The 21,968-nt window shown below is 47.1% G+C and overlaps 1 protein-coding gene across 1 annotated transcript in view; it reads right to left on the bottom strand.

Annotated features, from left to right (window-relative positions):
* Window positions 1–21,773, bottom strand: part of EDC4 (enhancer of mRNA decapping 4) — a 33,672-nt gene extending 11,899 nt beyond the window's left edge. Inside the window, exons 1-20 of the mRNA XM_048316735.1 lie at window positions 21,644–21,773; window positions 17,451–17,607; window positions 16,547–16,658; window positions 15,793–15,892; window positions 14,107–14,296; window positions 12,933–13,080; window positions 12,322–12,426; window positions 11,776–11,885; window positions 11,145–11,228; window positions 10,518–10,613; window positions 9,557–9,659; window positions 8,919–9,099; window positions 7,545–7,617; window positions 7,043–7,134; window positions 6,196–6,392; window positions 5,385–5,473; window positions 4,483–4,636; window positions 2,926–3,389; window positions 1,232–1,333; window positions 113–265 (exon numbers count right to left, since the gene is read on the bottom strand). Coding sequence (XP_048172692.1) covers window positions 113–265; window positions 1,232–1,333; window positions 2,926–3,389; window positions 4,483–4,636; window positions 5,385–5,473; window positions 6,196–6,392; window positions 7,043–7,134; window positions 7,545–7,617; window positions 8,919–9,099; window positions 9,557–9,659; window positions 10,518–10,613; window positions 11,145–11,228; window positions 11,776–11,885; window positions 12,322–12,426; window positions 12,933–13,080; window positions 14,107–14,296; window positions 15,793–15,892; window positions 16,547–16,658; window positions 17,451–17,607; window positions 21,644–21,722 — 2,789 coding nt within the window. The 5' untranslated portion in view covers window positions 21,723–21,773. The remainder of the gene's footprint in view (window positions 1–112; window positions 266–1,231; window positions 1,334–2,925; window positions 3,390–4,482; window positions 4,637–5,384; window positions 5,474–6,195; window positions 6,393–7,042; window positions 7,135–7,544; window positions 7,618–8,918; window positions 9,100–9,556; window positions 9,660–10,517; window positions 10,614–11,144; window positions 11,229–11,775; window positions 11,886–12,321; window positions 12,427–12,932; window positions 13,081–14,106; window positions 14,297–15,792; window positions 15,893–16,546; window positions 16,659–17,450; window positions 17,608–21,643) is intronic.
* Between the last annotated feature and the right edge of the window lie 195 nt (window positions 21,774–21,968).

Raw genomic sequence — 21,968 nt, 5'->3', positions numbered from 1 at the left:
GGGTGAGGGTTGGGAGCCCTTGGCTGCTGCCTCAGACCCCAATGGCTACGAGAGGCTGTGGCCCTGCCCAGCTGGTCCCAGAGCCCCCTGTGACCTGGCAAGCCCAGCGTACCCGTCATCCTTCTTGCCCTTCCGCTTTAGCTTTGGGGAAGCCCGGGGGGATGCCTTGACTTTCCAGTCCTTCACAGGCAGCCTCTGCGCAGATGCTTTGGCACCAAATCCACCTGATGTAGAAGCCAAGCTTGCAACTTCATCATCATGGTCACTGTGAAGGAATGGCAGGGGAGAGGACATCACTCACAATACTGGACTGTGTCAGCCTTCATGGAGGAGAGGGATTCACACAGCTCTTCATCCACACACAGCCAGAGTCAGCTACAGACACCCCCACCTTAACCTTTCACAATCACCTCTACAGAGCTCAGAACAGGCTGCTCTGCTTTGATCCAGGTCTGCTCAGGCTGAGCCCGAGTGCTGTGCAGCAAGGCTTGGAGGGTCCCTGCATTAGGGGCAGCCAGGGCCCAGGCAGTGTGGCTGAACGATGCCTCTTTAGCTGCAAACACTGGCATGTGAGTCCCAGCATGACCTAGCAGGGAACCCAAGCACAGCACATCCTTACAGCTTTACACACAGCAAGCACTGGACACAGAAAACATTGCAAGAACAGAGGAGGATCAGGTGAGCCTAAGACACCTGTGATCCTCAGTACCTTGGAGACTTTCACCTGCTGACCAGCTTCCAATACAGGCTGCACATTTCAGTCTGAATTTACATGTGGATTGTGGACAACCCTCAGCTATCAAACAGGACTGAGCTTGTCAGGCACACAGAATGTGTCCACAGAACTTTAGGGGGACTCATAAGGGAGGAAAGATGTCAGAAGCAAGAAACTTACTCCTGAGGTACCCTTGCTACCTTATATAACGCACAATACTTGGAAACTGGTCCCATAACAGGTTTTTACTGGTAATTAAATCAAGCTTGGTCCCTGCTTTTAGAAGCAGCACAATCAAACCTTTCCCTACAGGGAATAAACTGGAGAGTGCCCAGAGGCCAATCTTCAGATGAGCTGAAGTCATCAGAACATTAGGGAAGCTGGGCTGCAAACACACATTAAGTCAGGAGACAAAGCAGAGACATTCATCCCACACTTGAAGGCTGGCTGGGGACAGAGGCACGAATGCAGCCTGAGTCCATACAGGGGGAGAGAGGGGGCTGAGCACTCTGGTACCTTTGTTCTGCACTGGCATCCTGGCTGTCATGCTGCAGCAGGTGGTAGCTGTGTCGATGGTAGGAAGAGCTCTTGTGCTTTTCTTCAACCTCATCCCTTGGGCTAGAGAGGGGAAAAAAGAAAATACTGTCAGGAAAGCCTCTTTCAGCTTGGACACTCTCTCCATGTCTCACGAGAGATCCTGATAGAAAGTCTATAACAAAAATCAACCCCACACTGATCCCACAGATCCAGGAAGAGGCAGGTGTTGTGTAGAGGCACTAAAGGCTTGACTTGTCCAGAAGGAAGAAGCAGCTCAGCTATGATAGAAGCACTAACCAAGAACTATCTCCCAAAAGCCATTCATACAAGAGAGAGGTAAGTCACTACTCAAACCTGGCAGCACAGCGTACTTCAATGAATAGCATCATCTTGGGTTTGTTTCTCCTTGTTTAATACTGATCACTGGAGCAAAAATCATCATTGTTTCTTAGTTCCTTAAAGTGTCTGAGGAAGTGTGTGAATGTGATGGGCCAGCTCTAACAGACAGAATCGTAACAGTGGATCTAGTCTGAGTGTCATAATGATTTTGAAAGCAAACTGCACGTGCTTCTAGGCTCCAAATTACATCTGCCTGAATGCAGCTTGCAGGAAGAACTTTAAACAGAAGTGAGCACTTGCGAAATCTCTCACAGTCAGACAGCTGGTCTGATATTCTGATATAATATGTCCTGAAGAATTCAAAGACAGAGTGGGATTGAGGGGAGTTGCAAACTCCTATAAAAGTACTTTCTCAAGTTCATATTATAAGTAAAATAAAAAATATTGCATAGAAACACAGTCTTAATGCCCTCCCAAGAGCCATCAGATGGGACTGTTTCCTGGAACAACGTCCTCAGCTGTGGAGGCACAAGGTGAGGCCTTTCTTTGCAATTCTGATGAGGGAACAGTCCAGGATTACCTGAGGGACAACACAGACCCTCTCAGCCTTCTAATCCTGCTGAAAAGGAAGGTGTTTGCAGGTTCTCATGGTGCATGAGGCCCCAGTCTAAGCAGACTCTGGAGATGCCAGATGCATCTCGCTGTTCTCATCCCACTACAAGACAGGGATGCTAATTCTGTGACGAAATCCAGCACTGGTCCAGCATAACAGATTACTCCTTCTAAGCAGCCTAAGTGATGGTGCACCATTCTTCATTCCTGCTCCACTGCCATTTATTTTCTGACTGCTAAAGTACTTTATTTATTTATAACACTAGCTGCACAGAGCCAATCCTAGAAGAGAGATGTACAATTAACCTATAACCAAACCTGTCAGTTATGTGCTAATTGATTCAACAAAAGCCTTCAGGAATGCATCACCTGGGGGAGAACTTAGCTTGTACTGGCTTGATTTCCAGAGCGCACACACAAAAAAAAGGTAGCTCAAGTCTCCAGGTGAACATGAAGGCCAATAAAGTAGACTTTTCACCTTCTTAACAGAGATCATTTATGCTGCAAAGGGTATCAGAGAGCAAAAATTGTTAGAGGTGGCCTAGGAAGTTCAGGACACAGCCTACAGACCAAGCACACAGGAAGACTGACTCATCAGATCCTTTAAGGGACAGAGGGATGGAACTGCTCTGGATTAATCACAATGTAAGAGCTTTTCACCAAGCTGCCCATTTGGCAAGTGCAAACAAACTGCCCAGTGCCAGACAAACCCATGTGATTACCTGTCTGCCATGCTGTTCCTGGTTTCCCGGGTTATGTCAGGAGCTGCTGGCCATGGCTGACTCACAACACTGTCAGAAGATGCATTTTCCTGAGTTAAAGCAGTCTCCAGTAATGATGGAGCATTCAGTCTGTCCACCTCCACTGGAGGCATGTCCAAAGAGTGGTGGCTGTGCTCGGAGTTGTGGCGGTTCCTGGGAGACAGCAAATGCAGGGCTGAGGCTGCTGAGGCCATACTGTCTGCATGGTGACTGGGCTCCAGCACCTCCCCAGGGAGCCCGGACGGAGCCGCCGCAAAGCTGCGCTGCAGGGTCTCGGAAGCAATCTCTGGGATATCCTGGGACATGGCTGTGGAAGCAGAGGAAATGACATCTGGGGAGCGCTCACGGGTGGGAGAAGCCTGGGGCACCACCAAGGGCTCCACTTCCTGCAGTTCCAGTGCTAGAGAGGAGTTTCCTGGTGTGACCTGAAAATAAAAATCAAACAAGAGCCTTTAGGGTAATGTGGAGACACCCCAAGAACCTCTGGTGCCTTAGACCAAACTGCCTCTGGAAACAGCCTGCTGTATCCTTTCCTCATGTGATCCCTGGCTCCCACTCCTTCATCAGATGGAAAACGGTGCCAGGACTTGTAGTGGACTCTCAGCTGGGCTAACACCACACTTAAGGCAACACTAGTCTGAACTCACTTTCAAAAGTAAATGTAACAGTAGTTCTACCTCCCTGCTCTGCTCCAGACTCCCTCCTCTTTGAGGGAAAACATTAATTTTAACACTGAATATCTCCTGGACTGAAAACTTATTTCAATCTCAAGCTTTGGTCATGATCCATTTTACACAACACCTGGAAATTAAAATTTAGGGATAGGAAATCGCTACTTCAGACACATCAGACAAAAAGCAGGATAAACCTTTCCAGGTAGCATTGTCTCCTAACACAAAGGCTGACCACATCCAGCCACTGGGATAGTGACAGCACGAGCTAGAGCTGTCTCTGGTTTTCAGAGACATGCTGTTCTATACATGGACAAGTTCCATCAACATGGCTGAGTAAACTGGGCTGCAGGTCTGTGCCAGCAGCTGTGTTTTCCAAAGGGCACACATTGTCCCTGTTAACATCCAAATAAGTGTAATTTCAGAGAATCCTAGATAGCTTTGGGTTGCAAAGGAGCTTAAAGCTCATCTCATTCCAACCCCACTGCCATAGGCAGGGACACCTTCCACTAGACGAGGTTGCTCAAAGCCCCATCCAACCCACCTTGAACACTTTCAGGGATGGGACTTCCCTGGGAAGTCTGTGTCAGTGCCTCACCACCCTCTGAATAAAGAATTTCCTCCTAACATCTAACCTAAATCTCCCCTTTTCTAGTTTAAAATCATTCTGCCATGCCCTATCCCTTTCTGCCTATGTAAAAAGTCACTCTTCATTTCTTTTAAGCACTGAAAGGCCACTCCACTCCTCAGAGCCTTTTTTTCTCTAGGCCGAACAATTTCAGCTTGTACAGGCCCATAGAATTTCCCTTGCCCATGAGAAGGAAGGGAGCAGCATTTGGAGCCTTACTGGAACAGGTGCCTTTGGTGTTAGCTTGTCAGGGAGGCCTGGGATAAGAACAGAGTGACTCCTAGGACTGGTCTGGAGACTGCTGCTGCTGCTGCTCAGCGTGAGGCTGGTGTCCAGCTGCATCTTGGGGCTCACAGTCAAGTCTTCCGATGCTCTGCAGAAACAGACACCACCAAATCAAGAAGCCCAAAGAAATGATTGATCTGCATAAAACACTCAAGGTGAGGAGATGGGGTACAAAGGTCAGTGGAGGAGCCCTTGCTCTTTCCACGGTCAGCTACTCCCTCTCAATAAGTACCTGCATCTTCTAGTCCCCACACAGCCCAGAGAGATACCAGGTGGAAACAACAAAAAAGAAAAAAAGGAGCATTGCAATCTCTTCGAATTCAAGGGGTCAGTGAGAGAAGGGACCAATTGTATCTCCAGTGCACACTCTACAGAGTTCAGGGAGAAACAGGACACTATGAGACAGGTCTCTCTCCTTTTCCCAACCCCAGAAGTGAAGTCCTTGCCTGTTATGCAGCCCAACCCACTGTCACACTGTAAGATTTTCCTACCAGTCCCAATTCTCTCGCTGTCCTTGGTGGCTGCAGTGTTGTCTTACCTGTAAACAACAATGGGCCTTTGGGGAAAGCATGTAGAGCAACAAAACTGAGCTGCAATAACAGAATCCCTATGAGGCACACATGAAACACTCTTGTTGGCCCCTAGATGACAACAGGCATGTTCCAAGCAGCATTATGGATGCAAACAGCTGCCTATATAGGGACATTGGGACACAGGCCAGTTTCTAACTCTGGTTACAATCTCCTCTCCTACAAGACATGCTACAGCTCTGTGCTATCCCAAAGGCCTGTATCAGTTCAGCTGCAGATGTATTATTTAACTCATGTGCTATTTACCTGGGCAGAGAGGTATCCGTGACAGAAGTGCTGCTCATGGCTGTAACTGCAGTCAGGGAACTGACACTGCTGCCTGAAGAGACAGCAATCTGTAAGGAAACACACAGCAGTCAGGATGGGACAGAGGGCAACCACACAACTCAACCTGAGAAAGAAAGACTCCTAGAGTCTTTGGTGAAGAGGGAATAGAAAACATCCCCACAGGTTGAATTGTACTGCTAAGGTGCTTGTTGAAGGCAAGTCCCAAAACATCCTCATCATATGAACCATGGCTGCTTTTATCAAGGGACTGCTGTCCCCAAACAAAGTGACCTCACCAGTGCAGAGGCAGAGGGCTTATGGCAGAGAGCGGGGTACTCCAGCAGGGTCTCCCAAGTCTGAACAATCCCATTTACCTATCTGATCATTTCAGATCTGTGTTCCCACAGGACCCCATCAGACAGGATGTGCAGAGGTGGCATATTTTCTTCCATTACAGTCACATCATAACCCCAAACAACATGTGTAAACCAGTAAGGGCAGTCTCCCAGCTTAGATACAGTTATTTAGCAAAGCCGTATTTCTACAAAGCACAGCTACATCAGCAGTTTTGCAGCTAAACGCAGCACTGACAACACAAGCTTAGGCCAGCTTAGCATTTCAGATGTGCCAACATGTCTCTGCTCAGTCAGTTATATGCAGAGCTTCCTGTGTGCTCAGCATTCAGCTAGCAGAGCTTATGAGAATCACTACAGCCTGGAAAGCATGCCCAAAAGCACCAAAACCCACTCCCATCCCTTACATCACCATAACAGTGCTGATCTCTGATTACCTGTTGAAGAGAAGTACTTGGTGTCATGAATGCATCTGGAGTCATCAGCTTGGGTTTAGCATCATTGGAGAGAGAAAGGAAGTCTGCTGGCACAGGCAGGTCAGCAATGCGCCGCAGGTCTGGTTGGGAGCCATGCACAGATTCCTTTTCAGATCCCAGCCCTTCCGTGCTCAGATCAGCCATGTGGTCTGGAAAGGCTTCCAGAGAGAGATACAAATCAGTTTGGAACTTCCCTCCAAAACTAAAGCTTTAATTCTACAAAGTATGAACTTATGCCATTGCGTGTCATGCTTGATTCCAAAAAGAACAAGCAAAAACCCTGCAACATCCCAGTCAAAGCTTAGGGCAAAGCAAATCTTGTGTTATGCTTCCTCTTTGTATGCCAGAGTGGATTTTATCAGGCTTTGATAATAAAATGTCCAAGCTTCCTTTCTTCCCTAAAAGCAAGGCCATTTTAACTGCCACATCCCAGAATGGTGAATGGGCTGAAAGAGCACATCACAGAGAGCCCAGTCCCCTCTACTCCCACAGCTCTGCTGTCACTCTGATCTCTTCCACCTGACAAGAGATAAACCTCAAGTTTCTTGCACAAGTGCCAAATCACCCAGGAAGGTGAACTCAAGCATGCACAAAGCATTAGCACTCCTGGTCTAACACATCCCAAACTCCATACTCACAACTAGGGTCTAACCAGCTTTCTGCTTCACTGCTACTCTGTTTTCAGAGCCCCTTATGCAATGACACCACTGCAGTACAAAGAGATAGCCAAAACCACCCTCCTGCTCTTCCCACCAACAATCTTTAAAGGCTCAGCAACACTGAAGACCAGTTTAACACACATGCTCACCAAATTCTTCATGAGAGCCATGGGAAGGCATGGAAGCACTTGTGTCAGGGCTATGAAGAGGTTGGAATCTAATCTGCACATCCTGTAGGGCCCTGGAAAGAAACAAGCATCTCTGATCAGCTTAAGAACCAGCAAGAGAAGTCTTAAGGCTCAGAAGATTTCTCTTCACTGAACTAATTCCCTTGGAAAATGCTTCAGTGTTTTCTGCCTGTCACTGAAGCAACAGAAGCTGATCCTCACTCAGCCGTGTCACCCAGTTCTGACAACCAGGGCATTTGAGATGTTTCCCAGCACTTGTGTGTGAGCACCATTCTTAAATCACTCATGGCCACAGATCGGTAAGCTTGTCACACCATTAAGGGCTACCTCCTGGTAAGGCCATACAGCCAGAAATTTCTATGGGGCCAAGGAGCTTTTGTTATGAGCAAAAGGATTTAAGTAAGTTAAATTTCTACAGGTCACTGCAGGGTTAGGACAATCACAGCTGCACACACATACTCACTTGGTGTGCACACAGAAGAGTTTTATCAACACGCCTGCTGCTGATTCAACAGCCCCGGAGCCCTGAGCACCTTCTGGAAAGGAGACAAAGGTAAAACATGAAGTTGCACGGAAACTACACACAAAGTACTACAAAAGCATCACAGCAGGATCAACTGATAGCAAAGAACAGGCACCATACAGATTCTCTTTATCAATGATCTGGACAAGGGCATCCACAGCACTCTCAGTAAGTTTGCAGACAACTCCACAGAATCATAAAATATCCTGAGCTGGATGGGGCCCACGAGGATCATTGAGTCCAACCCCTGGCCCTGCACAGAACACCCCAAGAATCACTGCACATGCCTGGAAGAATTGTCCAAATGCTTCTTGAATTCAGACAGGCTTGGTGCTATGACCACGCCTCAGAGAGCCTGTTCCTGTGCCCAACCACCCTCTGGGTGAAAAACTTTTTCCTGATATCCAACCTAAACCTCCTCTGACTCAGCTTCGTGCCATTTCTGTGAATCCTGTCGCTGGTCATGAGATTGAAAAGATCATTGCCTGCCCCTTGTGAGGATGCTGGAGGACTGCAATGAGATCTTCCCTCAGTCTCTTCTTCTCCAGGCTGAACAGACCAAATGACCTCAGCCACTCCTCATACAGCTTCCCCTTCACCATCCTCATAGCCCTCCTTTGGACACTCTCTAACAGGTTAGTATCTTTTTTTATATTGTGGTGCCCAAAACTGCACATGGGACTCAAGTTAAGGCCACACCAGTGCAGAGCAGAGCAGGACAATCCCATCCCTTGACTGGCTGGTGATGCTGTGCACCACGTTGGGCAGGAATGCTGATCTGCTGGAGGGCAGGAAGGGCTGGAGAGATCTGGACAGGCTGGATTGATGGGCTGAGGCCAATTGTGTGAGGTTCAACAAGGCCAAGTGGCAGGTCCTGTGCTTGGATCACAACAACCCCTGCAGCACCAAGGGCTGGGCAGAGTGGCTGCAAAGCTGCCCATTGGGAAAGGCCTGCGGGTGCTGGTTGAGAGTAGCTTAAAATAAGCCAGCGTGTGCCCAGGTGGCCAATAAGGCCACTGGCATCCTAGCCTGTGTCAGCAACAGTGTGGCCAGCAGGACCAGGGCAGTGACCACCCTCTGTACTTAGCACTGGTGAGGCCACACCTTGAATCCTGTATTCCAGTGCTTGACAACCCAGCTTAAGCCTGGTGAAGAAATTTTTCCTAATACCCAATCTAAACCTCGTTGGGCACAACCTGAGGCCGTTTCCCTCTTGTCTTGTTGTTTGGGAGAAGTGACTGGCCTTTCACGAGAAAGTCAGAACCAGCCAGGAAAGAAATCCTGACCACACAGCAGCCAAATTTTGTCACCTACCTACACTCAAGCTGTCATTCTCCTCTTCTGCTGGGAGCACCTCAGTGTGCCTTAGCCGGCAGCGGCTCACAGCCTGGATGCCAAAGCTTAGCACTGGGTGGGTAAGGAGGAACTCCGAGATGGAGCTAAAGTAAGCCTTGCCCTCCTCTTGGTTCTGCATCAGCTCCATCACATACAAGACCTGGAAGAATCAGAAACGGTAAATCAGAGCTTTCAGAGCAGCCCAAGTGTATGTGTGGGGACTACAAAGCCCAGCAGCCAAACTAGTTTTGGAACAAGGGAGATGACGTGAGGAATAAAGCCTGGGTCTTGAAATTTGAAATGGAACACTCAAGGGAACCACAAGCACCACACTCTTAGGCAAGACAATGCTGATCAAGAACACAATCCTACTATGCCAGACAGAAGTATCTCCAAATGAGAGCTTTACAAAGGGTGAGAAGTAATCCTTAAGGCTCCTCAGGATTACTCAGCTGAATTGTTACCCATTTTCATCTAACAGTGAAATTGCTGAGTCAACCTCTGCATTTTTATCTAACATGCAAATCCCAGACCTAGGCAGCAGAACCAGTCACACACAAGGCCAATTCTGCTTCTGTCACCATTGCTCACAGGCAGCAATAAAATGAACTACTTACTTTTCTCTGCACATCACTCAGAATCAGATATTCAGCAGAAAGGTCCAGGCAGACCTTCAGGCTGGGAAGAATATTCATGGAGCTGAAGATGTCAGGAGAAAAGCTACGTAGACAAATAAGAGGGAGGGGATGCAGACAGAAGGCAGATTAGCCCAACCAGCATGATTGCTATGAAACTGCATTAAATACCAAAAATCCCACAGAACCTTAAAGAGTTTACAGCCCTATTACAGTGCAACCACCCACTAGAACACAAACACCTTTGTTGAAATCAGTGCTGACATCAGCTAAGAAAGCAGCTGGGAGATCACACAATAGGATCAAGTTATGGATACTGAACACTGAAATGAAAGATGACACTTTGTCAGTACTTAACATGTTCCACATTCATAGGAGTACAAGAGTCAATGCTACAGATTTAAAACCAAAAATCTACCAAATCAAAATAACCTTTCCACAGGTTTTGGACCTTCTGTAGCATGAGGTGGAAAAAGCAGCACTCAGCGCTATGTCATATTCTTCCCACTTAAAGAGGGAAAATCATTTAAGCCTTGGATAATTTCTTAAGCTCTATCAGTATAGCAGCTTCTCATAGTTCAAACAGAAAAAGCACTAATAGGAAAAAATCCTAGATTGGTTATTGAATATCTAAAATTTCTAGAGAAGAAAACACTCAAAGTGTGCAGCCTCTCCTCATGCTACAGCTATGTCTATGCTTTACAGAACAAGGCAAAGACAGCAGGTCTTGGTAACACAAACAACAAAAGCATAAACTTCCCTGGCCTTGCCAAAGCTTGACCTGACAGTCTGGCACAGCTGAGAGAGCTTCCAATGACAGGTCGGAATGGCAAAGGAGGAAGCTCAAATTTGGCTGGAGTAGAATCCATTGGAGATCAGGGATCACCTTTACAAATTCAGTACCCCTAAATCCCACCCTTCAAGGGCATCCACCAACACATACCGGACAGTCTGCAGACAGGTCCAGGACACCGTGCACCACATCTTCAGTTCTCTGTTCTGATCGGCTCCTGTGATGAGAAACCTCCAGAAGGGAACCCTGTAGGCACAACAGATCCAAGTTCTCTTAAAGAAGATCTGGTCCTTCCCAGAAAAGCTCCTCACAAGCTGCCCATGGCTGATTTTACCCAACTGTGGCTTAAAGTTCCCAGAAAATTCCTGCTCTGAGGCAGACTAGAAACCATTACACCCCTCGGAAACCTTAAAGCCACAACTGACTGAAGAAACAGTAACAATAAAAGCTGTATTTTCATCAACTGCAGTTGAAATTTGGGAGGATTAACAGGCCATTTAAAACTGACATACCATAAAACCTGAGAGGACCCCTGAATTTAGAATTCTCATTACTTTCATAGAATTGGCACTGTGATTAAGGTCACTTTAGGTTGTGCTTCAGAGTCTTATTTATTTCTCCATCACTAGAAAATTTACTACGAAGAGGACAGGACTTACTTCTGTTACAAAGCTAAAATTTTTAAGGATGATTCAGTTACAAGGAACTCTCAAGGCAAGGCAGAGTTAGAAAACACGGTTAAACTTTAATAGTACAAGCACAGGATTGGGGACTTACTCTGGGTCTTGTTTCTTATGGTTGTCACAAAAGAGCAGGCAGGAAAGAGGTCTGCCTTCATGGGGTTTCCACTCGTGAAGACACCTGGGAATAAATCAGAGAAAACATCCAAGTGTGAAGGGAATGGTAAATGAGGAGGATGCAGATGCTGAACACACAACTTTGTGCTCAGAAGCCACAAAGCATTACTGACTTGTAGCTCTTTACAAGTCTTATATATAAAATAAGGAGATCACAGCCCATGCAGACAAATATTGTTACCAATAAGTAAATAAAATCCTATGTTGCCATTTGGTCTGGTATCTTAACAAGGGTACAATGCAAGAAGAAGTCAACCTTGAGAAGAACAGCTCAGAGCAGCTTCCTGCATTTACATGGACAGTGCAAAACAGTTTGACTACAGCCTGTGCAAAGCACAGAACTCCCATTTCCAGACACAGCCCTCTGCTTTTTCCATAAGCCTACGATATTCAGTGATGCAATTCTTCAGCAACAAATTACAAACATTTAAGTTGTATCTTCATAACGTCCTGAGAATGACCATCACCGATGATTCTGTATCAAGGAAATTCTCCCAGAGAAAATACTGCTCTTTTTTCCAAGATCTTTAGTTTTCCAGTTCTCCAGTTACCTTGGCTCATCCTGTCCCTCAATATAGATCTGCCAGAATTTTACAAAACCATCATGGCTTGCTGTGGCCAACACAGTTCCATCTGGAGAAAGTGCTCCCTCGCTCAGGCACTACACAGAGGGGGGAAAGAGACACAGAAAAGTAATTGTATAGCTTTTTTTACTTTACAAGAAGAAAAAGCTCTATCTTCAAGCAAGAATTTGACTTAACAATCTGATAGTAGAGAAGGCCAGAGTGATTTTTAACAGAAACAGGCAGCTTCTAACACTAAGCATTTTAACCCTTCACAGAACAATTGACAGGCACCCTCTTTCTTGCTAATAATAAACCATCACCTTTTCCAGACACCAAATTCAAGTACAATGGCTGCTGCCACTGTTCTTACTGCTATTCATGTTATGAATAGAGCTCATTTTGGTTTGGGATTTTCTGGCTTTTCACAATCATAATTGCTTCACGACTGTTTTTTTTACAGCCAACTGTCCTAAGAACTGCAGCTCCTGAGACACTATAACCCAAAGAAAACCAAACAAAACAGGTTTGTACCGTGCTGTGGCCTTTTACCACGATGAAACCTTCTTTGATATCAGGCACTTCCACCGGCCAGGAGCTGTTGTTGGTTCGGATAATGTCCAAATCCCACACCTCTGCCTGGAAAACAAACATGTAGGCAACACAGGTTTATTTTTACAACCACTGGTTTGATCCACAGAATTTCCTAGATCGTTATCTTGTATCCTGATACACCAGCCCAATGGCACGTATGTGACACAAACCTTCCCATTTCCACGCAATTTGGCCATTAGACGCTTTCCTGGCACTGCACATAACTCAGAGAATTGCTCTTGGCATTTGTATCTGCTGCCCACCAAGCCCCTCCCCTGGGTACTGGCTCACCCTGAACAGACAAGTGATATCTCTGTTTCAAGTGGTCCTTGGAATTTGATGGTGAGCAGAAGTTATCCCCTTCTATCCCCCTGAGGCCCAGAGAATGATCAGTATGACCTCTCCTGGGAAGAGAGGAATCCAACACCTTACAGGAGGATCTCCAACATGGACTATACAGGAGCCTTTACAATTCCACTGCAAACTCAGCTCTTTCCTCCATTAATTTTTTTCCTGCTAATGATAATGTTTCCAAAGTAGGGTTTCCTTACCCTGTCCTCATGCAACAACGCCAACGTCTGACTTCCCTCCTCCCCGCTCTCCTCGTTATCATCTGGGATGAAAGGGCACCAGATGATTCTTCGGAAGGTGTTCAGTGGGGTATTGTCAGGTCGCTTGATGTTAACCAAGATCTCCTCTCTGATCACCAGGGTTAAGAAATGTAACATTCTGGCTCTGTTACTAATTCCCAGCAATAACCTGTTCAGGCTTGGGCTGCTGTTTTAATACTGTTAAACCTCAAGATTTTTTTGGGCCATTGATTCAAAAAGAAAGCAGGTAAAGGGATTCTGCTGAGAAAGCAGCCAAGCTAGAGTTTCTTCACTGACAGAAGACCTTCAGCTTATAAAAGTTCATAGGTTCTCACAATTTTCTCTTGCAGCCTGCAGCGACAGGATAAGCACAACAGGGGCACACAGCCACATCTGAATGAGCAATCCATGTGACGGCTAATGATTAAATGATTTCTGTCAGCATTGCAACACTATGACAGAAAGACAGAAGAGCTACCACATTTCCCCCAGCTGAGTGCTCGACTGCATCACTACAAATCAGGTCTTCAACAACTACTACCACCTTTGCTCCAGTTGCTTTTGAAACAATGGTACACAACTGAAATTAAAAACCTACACTCTGAGGTGACATACCTCACACATTTCCCAGAAGTACTGAGCAATCACTCCTAGCAATTAAAAGGAAAATATTTAGGGTAATGAACACTGAAAATAAATTTCAAGGCCACCAAAAGGATGACAGGTTTGGAAGAAAGATAGTGAGTGAAAGGGAAGTATTACATCCTCTTCCCCAGAGAAGTAACTGAGGAAAAGAGCTAGAACCAGGCAAGACAAACCTCTGTCACACAGCTGAGGTGACACTGTCCACGCCCAAGACCAGCTGGTACAGACTGACCCTTCTCACTGACTACTTTGCCTGGACCAGAAGCACTGAGGTGCTCCTAGAATTCAAGCAATGCAATATCAAGTAATGATTGTGCTGAATGCAGGTAAAAGTTGACTGATTTGATAACTCTGGAAGGGGCAGAACTATCGACCTTCCCCCTGTAAGCTGCTGTTCTGCAAAGGCTACAAATTAAATGGCAATGTTGAGGTTGCCTTCACATCTAACCATTACACAGAGACTGACAGGGGGTGTATTTGGACAAGATACTGGATTTTTTCTTTATCCATGGCCAGGCGCCAGACAAAAAGGTTGCCAGCCTCGTCCAGGCAGGCCAGCTGGTTGGAGTTGAGGTGAGCAAAGGCCAGGTCTGCCACGCCTCCTGTGAATCCCTTCAGCAAGGTCCGCTCAGCAGTGCTGACGCTCAACACCCGCACCATAGCGGAGCCATTGCTGGCAGCTGCAGGACAGAGAGAGGGAGAAGTCACCATTTATGTCTGTGGTTTCTCAGCATAATTCTTGTAAACTTCCCATAACTCTCATAAACTTCTCATAATTCCCAGGATTATCCTTATTAAAGACGGTTCTGTTAAATGCCAGGCCTAAACCTTCATCCCGAGCTCGCTGCACCTCCAAGGCTGACCTCCAGTGACAGTCAATTAATTTTATTTGCAATTTAATTTTCAGTTACTGCAGAAAAGGAGTCACTGAGAGGCAGATAGCTCACACACACGTTCTGTAAGGGGAATGCAAAAGGCATGCACATTCACCCTACAAAAAGCACGGCTTTTTGGCTTGCATGACTGAAAAGAAGGTGCTTCAGAACACGTGCACACTAAGCAAAGTTTCCAGCTTCCCCTTTTCAGACAGACATCAATCACTACAAAGAAGGCGGACTTACAGAGATCATGGTGCTTCCACTTCCTGATGCCCACGCCAGCCCTAGCAAACCACTCAGCTTCCTAGTGCTACTGCACCCAAGCTTTTAAAATATTTTTTAAAAGGGTGAGACATCCTTAAGCTACTCTACAGTAACCTCAGCTAGGAAAAGGCACAAGAGCAGAGTAGTAGATTTCTTAAAAGACCAGACAAACTGGTGTGAGAACTGAGAACAAAGAGACACAAACACTCTGTGCTTCTATGAGAGCAGAAAGAGACACTATAGATAACTCTACTCATTTCATAGAACTGTTAAGGTTGGAAAAGACCTTTAAGATCATCAAGTCCAACCAGCACCACCCTCATGTTCACCACTAAACCATCGCCTCAAGTGTCATATCCACATGTTTTATGAACACTTCCAGGAATGGTGACTCCACCACTTCCCTGGGCAGGGCAGTTCCAACATTTTAGAATCCATTCCATGCAAAAAATTTTTCCTAATATCTAATTTAAACCTTCCCTGGCACAACTTGAGACCGTTTCCTCTCATCCTGTCACTTTCTTTCCCATATGCTGTGAAACAATCTTTCCCTGTGTTGTTCAGCTTTTCTCTCTCTACTCCACAAGACACTGCATCTGCGCTGCTCTTTGGATCCTCTAAATTTAGCCTTAAACTCAACTCTAAATTTATGCAAGCAAATCCATCACAAACACTTATCTGCTCAAATTACCGTGGGGCTGTTTCTGTGCTTAGCTACAGAGCAGCTTGTTTGCTGCAGAAATATTTAATTAGAGGAGGAATCTGATAATCAGCTCTCCAGTAAAACCGATGTAGTCCTTCAACTTTTCCTGCATCCCCACTGAGTCCTTCTCTTTTATTTCTAACTCTCCCACATAACAAACTCTTCTCTTCACCTTCGCTTATATTCCCTCTACAACAGCACTCTGATCTGGGTATTGCAAGGTGTGTTTCAATTAGTGCCAGTTATATCGTTCTGATGCAAACTTTGCCTTTCTTAATGATACAAAGAGCAAAAGAATACAAATCACATCCAAAACAAGAAGGTATCTCACCTCTAATGGCATAAGCCAGGTAAGAGTTTGAAACAGCTATCAGATTGCCATAATAGTATTTCTGCTCCCAGTCATATCTAGCAACAGGCTGTATTTTCACCTGTTCAGGAGAAAGAAAACAAAACATGAGAAATGTCTGGAATTATCTTTTCCATCTTTGTGGTCCCTTAGTTCACTGCACACTAAGCAACAACTTGGAATGGAAAATGGAAAAACACAAAATGGAAAATTAAGGAATAAAGTTGAAAAGGGCTGAGCAGATCAAGACCAGAGGTCTCTCTCCTAATCATTAGCATTTGTTTTGAGCATGACTTAGTTCTCTGCTCAGTACCAGCTCTAATTTCAGCATATTGGTTCTTGCAGCTCTGACCTGCTGGCCAGAGCCCTCAGCAGGACTGACGCCAGCAAAGCAGCCAGGGAAACCCTCCCTTCAGGGTCCAGGGAGAAAACAATCAGCAGAAAAATCTTGTTTGTGGAGAAAGGACACTTCCCCAGGAGCCTACAGCTTAGATCGTGGACTTCTGAAAATTAGAGAATAACTTGGCCAGACTCTGGAATAACAGGAACAATCAGTTACAAGATACTGCTCCAACTTTTTTCCCCTTGTTAAACTCTTTGACAAACTTCTACCTAATTACAAGCTCCTGTGACACAAAAAAAAAGATACTTATTTCTGTTTAAAAATATTCAAGCATGAGCTGATGTGACTAAAAAAGAGACAGACCATGAGACACACCTTTCTCTTGCTCCTTACCTTGTTACTCCCTCTGGCCTTACTGGTGATGCTGGAATCACTGCTGGCCACTATCTCCACATCTTTTGCTGATATCACTAAGCAAGTGGAGCTGTCGTCACCAGAGAGGCAGCTTAAAAAAAAAAACAAACCAAAGAAGGGGAAAAAATCAGACAAGACTCAAAGGAACAGAATATTTAACATTTTATGTTAAATTCATAATTTTAACAGCAACACAGCAGGATTTGTGCATCTAAGAGCTTGAGCTGAACAACTGAAAACAGAAACTCCTCTCAGCTGAGTCTTCCTTCCCTATGTGTCACAGGTTTGAGAGAGTCAGACACCTGCTTTGTTGAGCTTAAAAACCTTCAGTTCATTTGACTTGAGCACAGACCTACATTTGATTCAAGTCCCCAACGCTGGAAGGTGCAAAGAAACCAAAACCAACCAGTTGAACCTCATCAACAAAACAGTGCATACTGCTTGTGGTTCTCATGGCATCCTCTCTCCAAACCATCACCAGAGAACCCAAGCAAAAGCTACTTCCATGAGCTCTGCAACACCTCAGGTGGCTTGGGTCCCTGAAGGAGTCCTGCTGGGCATCTACAGGGGAACCACAAGTTTCAACCAGAGCCCTGATGATTTACAGTGCCCTAACCTGCAATTTTTACCATGTACAGTCCTGTTCCCCTCCTCTGAACAACTCTGCAGATATTCTTCAGTTCCTGAGCGGCAAGGATGGCAGATTCCAGGCGTCAGCCTCACAAAAGCTATAAAAGCTCTAACCAAGAGCACTGGCCCACAACTGCCACCTGAACTCAACATAAAACCCATTGTCAGATTCCCAGCACACAAGTCCACGCTCAAAAGAACCAAATTTGAGCTGTTTTCTATTCACTCTCAGCATTTCTTTGACAAAACTTACATGACTTGTTTCTCCTGAAGGGCTCCTAGAGAGATGCTGCGATGCACTGGCTTGGCCAAAGCAGGTCCATCTCCGCTCCCAAGGGGATCAGGCACCAGCAGCCCATTCAGGTCCCCGTTATACGAATTTGATGGTCTCTGGTTCTCATTCACCGAACCTGAGGAAAAGCATGACCAGCTGTGCCCAACATGCATTTAAAAGAAACAGCACTGTGTGAAATACACCACCCCCAGATGCTGCTTTGGTCTGTCAGGTAGAATATGCTGAACAGGTTGGGAAAAGTGCTCTATGAAAAGGATGTGTAAGAGACCTCCCACGGGATGAGAAACTCACCTCCACACGTTGAGTGAAACAGCTCTTTTTCTTACACAAGCCATTCCAGCACATCAGAGAAACACCAAAGAACAGGTTTCAAGGAACTTACCAGGCTCAAGGAGCAAATAGCCTTAGATCAGAAAGACTAAGCTGGTAATTCAGGTTTACTGAATCAAGTGCCAGACCAAAAGGCTCTTGACAGGTCACTTCTAACCCTCACGCCTGCAGAGAGACCGCTGAAATCCAGCAGTGCAGGGATCAGCTGCAACATTTGGGGCTGGCTGGAAATCATGCATTTGTTACTTTCCAAAACTGGCTTCTGATTGCATGACCTGACCTTGAAGTCCAGGTGTTTAAGTAACTTTGCTAGGAAACTGCAGCTGTGCCTATGGGATTCCTGTATTTTTCCCTTGGTTGAACAATCACATAGAAGTTTACAGCACTCAAATTTTGTGTAAAGCAGCCATTTTTTCAGAGCCCCAGCTGTGCTTTCAAGAGTGTGTGTGCCCTGACTTTGCACATCTGGCCTAGCACAAGCTGCTTGGTGGCTTCCATGCCTTCTGAAGACTTTAGGAGGAGACAGATGTAACAGGGGGTGAAGGGGACTCTTCTTCTTCACTAGCAAGGCAAATATTTGATGACCCCCACTGGAGAGCAAGGCCCCTCCATCTGCACACCCAAGGCAAAGCTGCCTGTCTCAGCAAATCCTCGCTTGAAATTTTCACTGGTTTTGAAACCCAAATTTCGTATACTGTTGCCAGGTAACAACGGCTGCTCAGCTCTTGCAAAATGGCTGCTCCCAGGACCAGAATCTCTCCCGTCACTGGCACATGTAACAAACCTAAACATAACTGTGAGCAAGAGGCACATCCTTCCGAAGTAAGACAACCTTTCCGCTACTGAATAAGCTTCAACAGATCAGGGTGCGTGCTGCTGCCTAAAACAAATCTGCAACTATTCATTTGCCAGAAGAGTATTTTAAACTTGCTGTTTATAAAGAGTCATTATGGACACAGAAATGTGCAGTGACAGGGTACCCCAATGCAGGGGCAATTTGGGCACTCACCTCAGTGTACCTGCACTGCATGAAGAAAAAGCAGCAGCACTCACACAGCACAAGGAAATTCAGGTCAGGGAAAGCAATCCTGCAACCACCTCACATTGGTGCTGTGCTTGCTGTCACAACATTAAGATGTGCCCCTTATTCCCACAGCATATGGTGGGTACTTGTCCAGTTGCAGCTACTCCCCCTGACAGCACTTTATTCTTTGTGACCAAAAGCAGGAAAATATTCCCCACAGAAAAAAGCATCCAGTCTCCTAGAGAAAGATGGTATGTGCTTTGCTCTATTTGCATTCACAGCAGTGTCTCATGTAAGCAGTGCTGCTCTTTTACAGACAGCAGGATGGTGATGCTTGCTCCATGGGAAAAAGAAAGGAGGAAACACTCCCCAGAGGCTGATGGGCCCAACAACAGTACACTCAAGTTCAGAAATGGGCACAGCTCATTCTGTGTTAGTGGAACCCAGATAAGCACACCTGCTACCTGTGCACAATCCTGGAGGAATAAAAGAAGGGAAGAAGCTCTGTTCAGTAAGAACATGAACTAAACCAAAAGGTTAAGCCAGACTGGTAGATCCAGGCCTCTAAGGCAAAGAAGTGTGTTTGTATTCATTACCTTTTCAAAGAGCACAAGCAGTCAGAGCTGAGACACTGAACTCTTCCTGCTCCCACCATCAGCTGCACCAGGAGATGCCAGCCTGTACTGAACAGAACACTGCCCTGATAAACACCACGAGCAGGGTAAGCCCACATAACACCTGGTTATCAGCAGAGATCTCTGCATGGATTGAAGGATCCTGCCCATCACCAACAGGGACGCTCCTCAACAGCCCAGTGGCACTGACAGCCCGTCTCCATGTCCCAGCAGGCAGGTCCATGCTTTGGCAACAGCTACGGAAGCATTGGATGAAGTTTGCCAAAACTGGGAGAAACTGTGTCAAGAGAGACAGACTGAGTAGTGGATTACATTTTCACAATCACCAAACCCAGCAGAATTTAAAAAGTATTGTGACAGTTGTAAACTCTTTAGAGCAGGGAGTGTTTCTTGGCACGCGCCTGGACAGGAGCTAGGGGAACGCAACACTGCTCACAGCTACCTACACCTGGTACTGCCAAACTTGAAGGCTCCCCTATTCCTCTCCCCTGGCATCCTAACAGGAGTTTCAGAGACTTTCAGCTAACATATGTACCCTTCTTCTTCCCCTTACTATGTCAGTCTTTTCAAGTTTATTTGCTGTGACCCAGGCAGTGATTTCTGCTGAGAACCACCACAGGTTCCTTCTGTGAACTTCCTGCCCACTTGCTCCTTTTCCTCCCAACTGCCTTCTTGTGCACTGGAGTTGACAGAGAAGGGAAAAAGAGAATGAATAGGTAAGAAGAAGAATGAAAAGAAATAATCCATACTCTGTCAGTAACTCCTTGGCTTCAACCAGCAGGAGAAGCAGCTTCAGGAGAAAGTCAAGTCACCTTGAGCAACAATTCCAACCATTTCTCAACCACAACATATCCTTTCAGTTCAGAAACTGCTTATGAAATGAGTGTTCCCCATCTTTCCCATCCCTGCAACGAGTTCTCCTTTCAGTCTTTCAAGTACAATACTGCACTATGAACAAAAAATGTAATTTTCTTATAAGAATTAGAATTCAGGAACGTGCTAGCGCTCCAGAAACAAGAGAAACTATTCCAATTAATGAGAAGTTTCTCTACAGATAGTAAAGCTAATGAAGCTGCCTTCTTAGAGGTTTGTTCCATCATCTCATGTGCCTCTACAGCCCTCCTACAACAATCCCACACCCAGCCTCTCTTCCTTTTGGCCAAGCAAAAGGCAGCACACATGGCAGTTGCTTTGGAGGTAGCACATTCCTGCTGAGTCTCAGGACATTTAGAAATTATGTTATTCCTGTCCTGCCTTTCCCTCGAAGGGAGTACAAGAGAGGCATAATTCTGTCCTCTACCCAGAGGCTAAGATCTTTTGGAAAAGCATTCACGTCTCAGCCTCCTTCAGACCGTTACCTCACCGCGTTTGACTGAAACACTATGGTAGGTTCAAAAAGGGGGACGAGAGAGAGCCTAAGCTACAGGAGAGTGGGAACACTATCCAGCTGACTCCTGAGCCTGCTGCTAATACTCTCACAGGCAGAAGGGAGCCCGCTGAACTCTGAGCTGAGATGTATAACAGTTCAAAGCACAGAGAGAAAAATTACAACCGCTTTAGGAGAGATATTTGTGATCCCATTTCACATATAAATGAGAGTGAAAAGTTTGTGTAAAGGGTGAACACGGCACTGATCTCAGAGCGGCCTGACAGTCCCTTCCACTCAGACCAGCGAGATGCCTGGGAAACATTCCAAGTACTCCTAGTAAGGGGGGACATTTGTGTCGCGGAGGTCGGTGCTGTTCAGCTCCCAGCAGCAACACCTCTCAGCTGAACGGAGCCCCGAGACCGCCGCAGCAGCGAGCTCTGGGGCCGACCTGCTCTCGCTCTACCCAGCGCCAACAACCCCCTCCCTCAAGCGAGGGTCCCCAGGCCGGGGGCTCCTCTCCTCACCGGCCGGTCCCCACCGCGCCGCTGGCTCCGGGCTCTGCGGGGAGCGAGGCAGGGCCGAGCGGGACCCCCTGGCCCTGTGCGGGTCGGAGGGCGCTGCCAGGCGCCCCGAGGCGAAGCGGTCCCGGCCGGGCCGCGAGCGCGACCACTGACAACCGGCGGGGCAGCGGCGCAACGGCCGAGGGGGTCCCGCGGCCCGGCCCGAGACAAGGCCCCGCCCGGCCTGGCCCGGCCCGGCGGCCTCTCGCGGCCCCCCGGCCCCCGCTCCTCACCTCCCGGCCGGTCCAGCTTGAGGATGTCCCGCAGGTGCTGGGTGGCGTCCTCGATGTCGATGCTGGAGCAGGAGGCCATGGGGCCCGGCGCGCCGCCCGCCCGCGCCGCCGCCACCGCGCTGCCCGGCCCGGCCCCGCCACCCGCGCTTCCGCCTCCGGCCCAGCCCTGCGAGCGCCGGGCGGAAACCGCCGCCCGAACGGAGCGTTCCCGGCGCGGCGGGGGCGGGGCCGGGCGGAGCCGGGAGTGGGAGCCGCGGGCCGGGACGGAGAGCGCGGAGCGGGGCTGCCCCGCCGCCGCCACGCTGGGGACAGCCGCCCTGGGCGC

The sequence above is a fragment of the Corvus hawaiiensis genome, chromosome 12 (assembly GCF_020740725.1).
Source record: "Corvus hawaiiensis isolate bCorHaw1 chromosome 12, bCorHaw1.pri.cur, whole genome shotgun sequence".
Classification (NCBI taxonomy): domain Eukaryota; kingdom Metazoa; phylum Chordata; class Aves; order Passeriformes; family Corvidae; genus Corvus; species Corvus hawaiiensis.
This window is presented reverse-complemented; position numbering and strand designations above follow the sequence as displayed.